This window comes from Condylura cristata, unplaced genomic scaffold, assembly GCF_000260355.1.
Source record: "Condylura cristata isolate star-nosed mole 26May11 unplaced genomic scaffold, ConCri1.0 scaffold00007, whole genome shotgun sequence".
NCBI lineage: Eukaryota > Metazoa > Chordata > Mammalia > Eulipotyphla > Talpidae > Condylura > Condylura cristata.
In genome coordinates this window covers 23,013,994-23,026,273 of record NW_004567108.1, presented here as the reverse complement: position 1 = coordinate 23,026,273, position 12,280 = coordinate 23,013,994, and the positions used below count along the sequence as shown (strand labels likewise).

The window sequence follows — 12,280 nt, the reverse complement described above, 5'->3', positions numbered from 1 at the left end:
TTTTATGAATAAAGAAACAAATTAATGACTGAGCAAAGAGACATGTAAAGAAACATAGAATATATAGGGTTCTCTAGTTGCTTAATTTTCAATAGCTAATAACTTTATTTTTGAAATTACCAAAATAAAACCAAAAAAAGAAAGCATTTTCAATTATGCTTCAAAAACCAATGCTTTTCAATAGTTTAAAATTCTTTTCAATTAGTTTAAAATTCAACATTAAAAATAATATTTCTGGGTATAAGTATTCTATATGCTACATATAAATACCTTAGATATAATACTGTAAATGAACTGTTAAACTTTAAAGTAATTTACTACTGAGTTGATAAAATGAACCAGTTTTAAGATATATATCTAAGAAATTATAGCAATTTCATGAAAGCCAAAACCATAGCTTCCTTTATAACCATAGTGACTAAGTAACTGACTTACTATAGATTTTTATCAGTATAAGGGAATAAAATTCTGATATTTTGAATATCAATCCCAGACTGTTCAGATTTAGTATAAGATTACAGGCTAATAATTCTGATTTTATCAGGAAAGGCTCTCTGAATTTAAAATTGAAATTTATAAAATATCTAGTCTGACATACATTATAGTATTTTTCTATATATAATAATGTTTCCACTTTCTAAATTCAGTTAAAGAACCAATTTTCAAGATAAAAATGTGGGAAATAAACAGATCAATACCAATTGCTGGGTCTCATTATTCTGATCTGCAGTACTCTCAGCCAGCAGCTGAGTCAATTTCCTCCACAACTGATGAAGTTCTTGGTTGTCTGCACCTTCCTCCTGCCGTGTCTTTATCAATTTGTGCCAAGTCCGGGCCACCTACCAAGGAGACTTAACTGGTTATTCCATCTTAAATACTAAAAAAACCAATAAAAGTATAAAATCTGCAAATAAGAAGTTTTTTATCTACTAATACAAAGAGCAAAGGCACAGAACTCTATTAATTATGAACTCTGTAAGTAATAAACTGATCTGATGTATATAACACATCAGAAATGTGACTGAGGAACAACAACAGATGCAGGAATAATGACATGTTCCAGGGTCCATGACATACATTATCAGTGATGAAGACACCACAAAGGAATCATTATGTTCTATACATAATGTTTTTGCTTATTTCCTTTATCCTTACTCAGTTTCAACAATGTTTGGCAATTAGGTTAACAGAAATTTGAATTCTAATTTACAGTTTTCAAAACACCATAATTTGTATTATCACCCTATGTTCTTAAACTACATTATAGTTGTTTTTTTCCTTTTAATTTTTCTTCAATCAAAGGATGCTTTCTTCCAAAAATAATTTCCTTAAAAGAAATCAACTAGGAGCAGCCCAAATGCCCAAAAGTAGATGACTGGATAAAAAAGATGTGGTACATATACACAATGGAATATTACTCAGCAACCAAAAAAGAGAAACACATGTCTTTTGCAGCAACTTGGATGGAGCTGGAAAAGATCATGCTTAGTGAGATAAGCCAGAAAGAGAAAGAAAAATACCGGATGGTTTCACTCATAGCAGGAGTATAATGGACCAGGCGAGAAAATATCAAAAATAATGAACAACCATATATCAGAGACATTCTGTGGGGGTGGAGTGGGGAATGGGATCAAAAATGGGGGGGGAGAGAGAGGGAAATGCATGGGACTATGGTGGTGGCACACGGGTGATTTGGTGATGGGAAACCCGCGGGGATTACAATCTAGATGGAAAAAAAAATGTGCAAAATGATGTAAAAATAAACTTTTGGAAAAAGAAAAAAAAAATCAACTAGGGCCCCTCCCTGGTGGCTCAACAGGTTAAAGTGCAGCACTATGAAGCCATTGTAGCCACTGCAGCACTAGTGCAATCCCCAGCCAGGGAGCTGACCCACATGGTGCGGCAGACCTCTTCTGACCCACCCACGGCTCCCCTCAGCAGTGTATTTCAGTACATCTGCCTGTTCTGCTCCCTACTCTGTCTCTGGTGAATCCTCTCACCCCTTGCACCTATGGTCTGTACCTCAGTTCTATAAGCATAAAATAAATTTAAAAAATAAATAAAAAATAAAAAAATAAATAGATCTCAAAAAAAAAACAAAAAAACAAAGAAAACAAAGAAAGAAGTCAACTGTGTGAGCAAGTCATCAACCAACCTCTATGTGTTTCTTTTCCTGGTAATATAGATCCACAAGCTTCTTACAGACATCACACCACTTCTGTTTGTCAACACTTAGAAGGAAGAAGAAATAAAAGATTTGGAATCTGATTCATAAAAACTATCAAGAACTTAAGACACTAAAATTAAAATATCACAGTGATATTTTAAAGTATTATCTTAAATTAGAACATCTCTTGTATACTTTGGTAAAACTTTATAAAGTAAGCATCTCATTAAAAACAAATGTTTTAAGAAATATTATCTTCTATGATATTGACTGGAAATAATTTCAAAGTTCCCAAATTAGTCATTCTTCTATTAATGTTCTCATCTATTTCTATCATAATCAACAGTTCCTATCACAACACTATGAAAGAAAAATACTTCCAATTTCCAGTAATTATTTGGACTATTTCTACATAATTTTAATTCCATTTATTCTAATTCAAGTTTTTAAAGAAATTGGACTTTCCTCACACATTGATTACCTTTCATAAAGATCCAGGAGTTTTTGGTAAACGCCAGGTAAGTCATCCTTAGAATCTATCTGATTACATTTCTCATATAAGCTTGCTAACCCCTAAAAAAAAGAGGTAATAGAGATTTAGTCTTCCAAAAACATCTTATGTTCTATGTTTATTTTGCTAAAGAAGTAAAGATCTACAAAGATTATTATGATAAAGATCATTATGATACAAAATGAAGTAATAAGTCTGGGATTTTCCTCTAAATAATTTGAGATAGGAAGAGCACCTTGGAGAAAGCATAGACAAAAAATATTGGCCATAAATGAATTTTGACTAAAACTAGGTGAGAAATATAGAGGGGTTTATTATATCTCTTTTGAAAATATATTTTTACGTGTTTCACAATAACAAAAAAAGTGATCACAGCTGATGATATATTACCCAAAAATTAGATAATAACTTAAAATACCTTAAATGATGACTATATATTCTTAACTCCTAAGATGTCACATGACCCACAAAATGTTCATAAAATACAATAAAACAAAAAATTCCAAGTAGTCTTATGTTTGCTTCAACTAAATATTGGCTATCCTGAACCAACCAGTATATAATAAGTACAGGTGTCTCTATTAAGTATTTTACCAGGTACTATCATATATGTTCCATATATACCTGAGATAAAGAGGTTCATGTTTTTCAGAACCTATCACTCACCTCCAATTAACCACAGTTTTTAAGATTTCATTAAATACAAAGTGGTTGGAGAAGCCAACTCAAAGACATTTAGACCACAAATAGAAAAAAGAATTTAACTTGTACTCAAAGAACTGCAAATTTTTATATTGTTTTAAGAAAACATATTAATATACATTTATTTTCCTCAGGTAAACCTAATGGATATTTTTTATAAGTTTCTCATATGCACATATAATTTGCTTGGAGATTCATATAGTCATGTCTCAATTCCAGTCCTCACATCTGCATGTTAAGTAGAGCTAAATGGCAATGCTTGCACCATTTTATTTTTACTAAATTTCGGATTAAATTTCTTTTCCTATGTGGGTTAAATGGACGTTTAAATGCTTATTTTAAAAATAACAGTATTTTGCAAATTATATATATATATATATAAAAGAAAAAACCAACTTGCCCCTATAATAAAGAGAAAAAAAAAATTCTACATACCTGCCAAGCAAGTAATTGGTTTGGTTCTAGTTCAACAGCTTTCTTATAGGCACCCTGGGCCTGATCAGGTTGTTCTAGCTCGGCTGCAGCAACACCAATAAAAACCCAGGCATTATAGTTATTTTTCTCTTGTTTTAACACTGTCTGATTAAAAAATTAAAAGAAGAAGTCACTAAAGTTTGGAAACTATTAACGAACAACAACAAATCTACTTCAGAGTCAGGAAATGTGGATCTACCACTAAGAAGGCAATCTGAAGAATATCACTTAACCATTCTGGTCTTCAGTTTCCTTGGGAAGAGAGGGAATTGGATTGGATATGATTTTAAGAGGTCTAACTTGTTGAAAAAATTTTAAAAGATGCCCAAGTAATCCTGATGTATCCAGTAGATGCCTTCCTTCACCCCTTGTGATAAAAGAACAATAATACTGTTTTTACCACCCAAAAACACTACCGCTAATCCATTCACAAAATTACTTCTCTACCATTTCATCTTATCCAATTAAGTATTTCTTTACTGTGATAAGATTTCCCAGTATTAGATTTTCACTGAAATTATAAGCTAGAAAAGTAGGCCCCAATATGACTGCATTGAATATTTTCAAAATAAACAGGGACAATGAATATTTAAACAACACTTGCCATGTAGAATAAAAATTATATGTAGAGATACAGTTTTCAGAAATGACAACTAGTTGCTAAGGTAAAATTGTTGAAACAGAAAGTAAAGATGTCCCAGTAAAAGAAAACAAAGTAATAGTTAAAATGAAGTAGCTGTACAACCAAAAAAGAGAAACACATGTCTTTTGCAGCAACTTGGATGGAGCTGGAAAAGATCATGCTTAGTGAGATAAGCCAGAAAGAGAAAGAAAAATACCGGATGGTTTCACTCATAGCAGGAGTATAATGGGCCAGGCGAGAAAATAACAAAAATAATGAACAACCATATACCAGAGACATTCTGTGGGGGTGGAGTGGGGAATGGGATCAAAAATGGGGGGGGGGGGAAGGGAGGGAAATGCACGGGACTATGGTGGTGGCACAGGGGTGATTTGGTGATGGGAAACCCGCGGGGATTACAATCAAGATGGAAAAAAAAATGTGCAAAATGATGTAAAAATAAACTTTGTAATAAAAAAAAAATGAAGTAGCTGTAAAGGTTGAACATATTCTAGAGGCAATGAGAACATTTCATTGGTAGTGAAGCCAGAGATTATTTAGTTTATGTGCATCCACATAACACACCTAATAATGTATCACCAACCTATAACACAAGTTCTATCCTCTCCAATAATGCCACCTCTAAAAAAACCAACAATAATGAAGTAACAACCAAAGTTAAGTTCTAAACAATGGGGCCTAATTGGTGCATGAGTTCCCAAAAAGAAGAACAAAAATTGGCACCTAAATGCTGAGCAAATGATAAAAACCATAGTCAAACAGCAATCAGTAAGTGGCTATAGCTTCCTGATAAGCAGGTTTTCAGATTATGAAAAAGATTCCTAAGGAAATAATTAAATAATGTTGTAAAAGCAGGCAGGAAGCCCTGAAAGAATAGAAGGAAAAAGTACCTAACTTCAAACCCATTTGCACAATCAGAGGTTTCATGAAGGTTTGCTGGTACCAATTCATCCAGGCACACAGGTAGACAAGGTAATGATCAGTAGATACACTAAGACAACATTTTTTATTAAAAATTTAAATTAGGGCCCTCCCTGGTGGCGCAGCGGGTTAAAGCACAGCACTGAGAATCTGAAGCCACTTCCGCAGGAGTTCAATTCCCGCCTGCCCCGGAGGAGACCACATGGCGAGCCAGACCTCTCCTGACCAGCCCGCTGCTTCCCTCAGCAGTGTACTTCGTCGATCTGCCTGTTCTGCTCCCCACTCTGTCTCTGGTGAAGCCTCTCACCGCCCCTGAGCCTCTGGCCTGTACCCCAGTTCTGTATGAATAAATAAATAAATCTTTTAAAAAAAAATTTAAATTAGTCTTAATCAACATTTTAGGTTACCACACATAAGTAATCGCATTTTGCCACTGGCTGGACCCCTAGTTTTGCTTTCAATATAAGTAACGAACTATTTAGCTGAATTAGTATCTTAATCAGAAAGAAGAATGCTGTGATGTTCTGCGTATAAAAACAGTTTCACGTGTGAATTAATTAGACAAGCCGAGTGCTGAAGGTAACTGTCCCTACCACTCCCCTGTCCTTCTACTTCTTCCAGCTTGAACAGGCTGCCCACCCCCCATATCAGCCTTTGTTTATCATGACCTCCACTCCTGCAGAGCTAGTCACCCCTGGAAACTGAACTTGAAGAGAGAATCTATACACCCAAATTCAATGATTTCACTTTAACAACATGAAACTTCACATGGACATTCACTAGGTAGCCTGGTGATCCTTACAATCCTACCAACTGGGAATTCTTTCAATACAAATAAGTTTGTTTCCCACGGGGAAAGCCCACTGTTCTGCGCCTGCTTTCATCTGAACCCTATTATCAAGACCTCTTCTACTCTCAATTCTTACTTCATTCACCAAAAAAGGCTGAAGTTATCAAAAAGGTGCATTCTTTTCTTCCCAACCCCAAATCCACCAACCTGAGTGCATCTGTACCTGCACCGACCTTCTCCCCTGCTAAGACAGAAGAAGCATCAAACACCCTTCTCTCAAGCTGTGGATCCTCCTTCTCTCACTTCAATCCTATCTCTAATTTACAACTGTCCTGCCCATTCAATTTCTGCAGATACATTCCCATTAGCATAGAAAGGAGCTTCAGAATCTTGCTCCTATCCACAAACCAAACAGGATTTAGATGTCAACATACATAAAAGAATGAAAACTCAATGATACAGTAGTGTTCCATAACACAACCCTCCCAAAGAATCTTGAGAGGTTTTGAGAACTTGACTTTGATAAAGACAAAATTAAGTGTGGAAGAAGTAGTTTACTTTTCTAGTTTATACTATAATAGCTCTACTAAATGATCTCACCACTTTTGCTATTTTTACACAATAAAGGAGTCACATATTACAAACTCAAAATGCTTTCTGAAAGGTACTTTTATTGTGGGAGTACAAAAATATCAATTACCTTACAATGTTTCAATGCTTCTTTATATTCTTTGTTTCTGATTGCGTCTCTAGCACTTTTGAGAGCAGTCTTCACTTCCTTGCTAGACATTCTGACAAAAGAAAAAACCTTGGTAAATCCACAATAATACCTACTTAACTAAGAGGTATTATAAGAGTTCAAGCAAACGTAACCATATGAAAAAGTCACATGTCATTCCTTTTACCTGAAACACTCTTAAGTCTAAGATAGCTTATTCTCTCACTTTTTCAGATCTTTATTCAAATGTCACTTCCTTGAAAAAACCACTTCCAAACTCCCAATATTTTCTCAGCCCCTTGCTTTACTTTCCTTCAAAGCATTTCTCAAAACTTCAAAATAGTTTACTTTTTTACTATGTATTCTTCAAGCTCCCCCCCCCCCCAATGTATGTTTCATGTAGGCAGGGATTTTTATGCATGTTTGTTGTTAAGAGTGTTGCTTTTCTTTTGTTGTTGAGATATCTATAATCTGACAAATTGTATATATCAATGCACATTTGTTAAAACTGAGCTCTGGGGCCCTCCCTGGTGGCACAATGGGTTAGGACTCAGTACTGCAAGCCAGCTGCAGCCACTTCAGTGCGAGTTCGATCCCCAAGCCGGGAGGTGAACCACATGGCATGGCAGACCTCTCTTGACACACCCACTGCTCCCCTCAGCAGTGTATTTTGTCCATCTGTCTGTTCTGCTCCCCACTCTATCTCTGGTGAAGCCTCTCAGGCTTCCTGCACCTCTGGCTTGTACCCCAGTTCTGTATGCATAAATAAATAAATCTTAAAAAAAAAAAATAAAAACATTTAAGAAAGCATTCTGCTTTAACACTAGTTTCTGTAAATCAGGATATTAATTTTGGGGCTTCCCTGATAGCCTAGCAGTTATGTTTCAGCACTTCACTGCTAAAGCCTGTGTTTGATCCCCCTCCTGGAAGCAACCCACATGGTATAGCAGACCTCTCCAGTCTCACCATTGCTCCCCTCAGCAGTGTGTTTCAGCTAATCTGCCTGTTCTGCTCCCCACTCTGTCTCTGGTGAATCCTCTCACACACACCTCTGGCCTGTACCCCATCTCTTGTATGCATAAATAAAAAAATCTTTTTTAAAAAATCCAAGAAGTTTAAGAAGCAAGTCTTTTGACTTAAAAAATATTAGAGCTGAAATAATATATAAAATTTAAGATCACAAAATCAATTTCTTTGCAGCAACAACCAGAATCCCTAACCATTTGTCTCGTTCTAATAATTACATAATTTAAGCACCATATTTCATATGCTCTTATTTTAGAAACTGCTCTCTTACCTGAAATTATCTTTTACAAACTTAAAAGTACAAACTTCAAAGGGATTTTCTTTTTAGTCTACAAATCTTGATTGAAGTGGGCAACAAATATCAATGTGTATTTCACATTAAATTTTCTCATGTCCAAGTTGCCCTTGGTACATAAAACTGGAGAAAAAAAGAAGACAACATCAGTAATGATGACAACTGATTTGGACCAACAGAAATGAATAAAAGAAGACAACCCAGGGGGGAAGAGAACCAAGAGATGTACAAGTTAAAAACAACAAAAACAATTTCAAGAGAACATCAAGTAAAACCAAAAACACAACTTTTCTAGGATAAAGGCTAGCATCTTTTTTAACACCAACTTGTAAGTGGAAACTTACCTGGACAATGTAGTCAACTAGTCAACTAACACTACATGCAGCTCCCAAACTATATAATGCATATGATATAAAAGTGGATCCTACTCTACACAATCTAAATCTAGAAAAGTCTTAAAGACATGAGTCATTAGAGCATCAAATACTAAACTAAGGAAAATGAGTAGAAATGCAATAGGAATTCAGAGAACTAGACAGAGAAAACAAGAATTTAAGAAGAAGTGAAGAAAATTACACCAGAGGCAGGTGCTTAGCAAAGTCAGAATGATAAAAATGCATTTGGTATGTATGAGAAACAATGAGACACATACACTGAAGGGAACCAAGAACTAGCTGGAGAATAGAAGAAAGTTAAGCTAAATAGTAAAAGACCAAATCACAAAGACTCTGAAGGACAAGTATGGACTTAAGTACATCAAAAACAAAGGTGTTAAATGCTTTTAAGTAGATTATGTTTAAAGACCTCTAGAGACAAACTCCTTTCTTTGTTTAGCATCCAAGTCTATCCTGTAAACCCTTAAATGTCTCCATATGTAATAACAATAGTTGTAGTGTAATTCTCTACTCTCCTTGTTCTTTTGTCATTTGATTTGATGCTTAGCACAATATGCAGTCACTGAGTTCCTCTACCTTCAGTAAACATATATAAATCTAGATATCACAGAAATTTTCCCCACTATCAAAAAATAGAAAATATCCATTTGGTTTGATTTGTTAAGTTATTTGGGAGTCTGGGAATGTTATGAGCATTAATTTATAGGCAAAATTCTATGCATTCTCAGGCCCTAAAAGAATAACTTACTAAATCCAATCAAATGGTACTGTTCTACTTTTAGGTAGCAGAGGAAATCCCTCTGTGTGTGTGTGTGTGTGTGTGTGTGAATAAATTCCTAGAGGTTAACTAGTTGTTTTAAATAATCTGCTCCATTCTAGCTCCTAAAACTACTTCCTCTCTGGGTGATGGAGTAGAGAAGAGAGTGGGTCATTCACTTATTTCTTAAAGTTTTATTGAGTAGGTAACTGGGCATGGTACCATCAAACCCACTTCCTTTCATATACAGTAATAAAACCTATTACCCCAAAGACTCCATGCAAATGTCTCTACTTGGGACACTTTGATTTCAAACAAACATTTCTAACACTTCAAAAAAAAAAAATCTAGCTCTCTTACAAGTGTCTTTAATATTCTTCCACAGCCACACACACTTATCCCTTACACCTCTCCTCCCATTTTTCCTCCTCAATATCAACTAATTTTTTTAATAGGATTACACATTTTTCACTCAGTGGAAATTTTCTTACTAACAATATAGAGGGTTAAGATCCTATCAAGAAGTGAAGATAAGTCTGTGTATGTTACATACATACACATAGTGACTAACTGCAGTTTCCTGAATGAAGAATATATCACTGCTGGTATTTTGAACACTAAAAGAACTATGAAGAATCAAAACTTAGCCCAAGATTTTCAGCTAACATATTTCTGAATCACAGATTTATGTATCTCATTAAAGCAAGTAGTCAGAACATACAAATCTTTAACTGATGACTCATGACACAGAACCAGTACCCTCATTGCAACACATATATATTTTCACACTTTAAAATGTATATATATTCTCAAAAGTATCTTTTGTAATAGGTTAATTTACTAATAAGTAAAAATGCTGTATGTCCAGAAAAAAATAATCAAAATTATTGAGGCTTGAAATTATATAATAACTAACTTAAGGAAATGAGGGAAGACTAGAGGTGCAGGAGGAGGGGAGACTGGTAGGCAAGGAAGGTGGTGAGGTTGTTGAAAAGGAGAAATTGATTATAAAAAGTAAAAATAAATGGGCTAATGAATGGTTAAAATAGAGGGAGATTGACTTCAGTTAAAAATAAGAAATTTTCATAACTGAAACTGGACAAATGTGGAATGTCTGTTCAATGGAAAGATGTTTCCTATCCCTGGAGAGGGAAAGATACAGACTTGACAATTCACTTGGCAGGAAGGATGACAGACAAATTGAATGTAATATGGAACTACAACAGAAACTTGTATTCTTCCAAAGCTACCACTGGGGCCCTAAAACATCCATCCCAGGGCCGCATCTGATCCCACTAATGTTGTCAAAGGGAAAGAAAAGAAACAAATGTGTTTCTATCATCCTGACCAGGAACTCAGAACCCAGGTCCTGTGGAAACAATGCCATAGTGAATAAATACAGTTCACAGAATCAGAACTGTGCCACAGGTAAGTTAAATATATTTTTTATGAATCTAAATGTCAGTCAACATTGTCTCTGCATCAGACAATGTTCTACAAACATTGGTCCAAACAAATTTTTGAAACATATGTGTTCATTAGCCCACCTCCATTATCTTCCCTGTTGTACTATTATTTCATGTCCATGAGTCTCACTTCCCTATAGAGTTCCTGGTGGACAGGACTATTGTTATATATTTCTATGTCCCCATTGATCTTCAGCAGGCTGCCTATTAAAAATTCTGCTTCTTCACTCAATAGACTAAGCTCAGTGGAAAATCACAAAATTCTATATTTAAGGAGAGAAAGTATTGTAAAAGCTAGAAAATAGGATACTCAAGCTTGAGTTCAGACTCACTCCACATGTAACCTTGAGCCAGTCAATTAATCTTTCCAATTCTGTTTTCCTACCTACAAAACGGTGGTGCTGAGGATCATCAAAAATATTCCAAGTAAAGTACATGGCAAGTGCTCCATAAATGCTTGAAATAATGCACGTAAAAAGTTCCTGGTGAATATTAAATAAGGTCTGTTCCGTTCCCTATTACATTTATTTTATGCAAAATGCAAATACAAGGGTTGACTACTTTTTATTTCAAATATGTACTGCAACTTCTCCTTTTCCTGTCAGATTTTAACACAACTAAGTTTGTGAAAAAAATATATACCAGAAACTATATTAATGAAATAAGGAGAGTGGCATGGATAGAAATCTGCCTCTTCCACAGTTCTCCAAAGGTGTTCAACCGGCTAGAGGAACCACTGATTTTTCTGTAGTACAACAATAGTGTTCTGAACTTACGTCAATTGAACACGTCACACTGCCTAACATTTCTTCCTCTGAGAGCCCACTCCGTTTCCCTTTGATCACCCTTAAGTACACCTAAGCTTTGTCCGCCCATTATCTGAAACTTTACTTCCTAGGCCCTGCTTCTCACTCCACCGGAGCACAATACATCCTGACGGCGCAGGAAAAGATGAGCAATATGATAGCACAGGAAAAGAGGGGCAATCTGATAAGGCAGGTTCAAAATTTACTTGGGATAGCATATTCGTGGGGTCCCCCATACAGCAGCTGAGGCTGTCCAGCCAGAGGCCCCACAATGAACCGCCCTACTCAACTTAAGTGACAGACGCTCCGCCACCTCATCAGCGCCCAGTTCCCAGTTACACCTAAGACTCAGTCCCACTTGCTCCGCGCAAAACCAACTGCCCTAGTCCCTGATCCTTTCGCTTTCTGTTACCATCTCTACAAACTTTGCCTGCTCCAAAGTTTGCAAAAGGGACCCCGACCCGAACCTACCTGGGCCAGATGCTCTTCAAATGCCAAGCCTGGAGTCATGGCGCATGCGCATTTCCAAGTACTGTTCATGTGACAGAAAGTTGCTGGATTTTAGTGCTCTCGGTGTTTGATTATAAAGTCTTAACCAGAGCAAAAGTC

At 35.7% G+C, this 12,280-nt stretch overlaps 1 protein-coding gene across 2 annotated transcripts in view; it reads right to left on the bottom strand.

The window, feature by feature from the left end:
* The window catches only part of TTC37 (tetratricopeptide repeat domain 37), a 68,359-nt gene extending 56,197 nt beyond the window's left edge, over positions 1–12,162 (bottom strand). Inside the window, exons 1-7 of one of the 2 annotated variants that reach the window (XM_012721862.1) lie at positions 12,143–12,162; positions 8,224–8,370; positions 6,909–6,999; positions 3,816–3,959; positions 2,649–2,740; positions 2,156–2,231; positions 699–839 (exon numbers count right to left, since the gene is read on the bottom strand). In XM_012721862.1, the coding sequence (XP_012577316.1) occupies positions 699–839; positions 2,156–2,231; positions 2,649–2,740; positions 3,816–3,959; positions 6,909–6,998 (543 nt within the window). In that variant the 5' untranslated portion in view covers position 6,999; positions 8,224–8,370; positions 12,143–12,162. Of the gene's footprint in view, positions 1–698; positions 840–2,155; positions 2,232–2,648; positions 2,741–3,815; positions 3,960–6,908; positions 7,002–8,223; positions 8,371–12,142 lie in introns of those variants that run through there. The other variant, XM_004678127.1, reaches the window with a different exon arrangement.
* Positions 12,163–12,280: the final 118 nt, after the last annotated feature.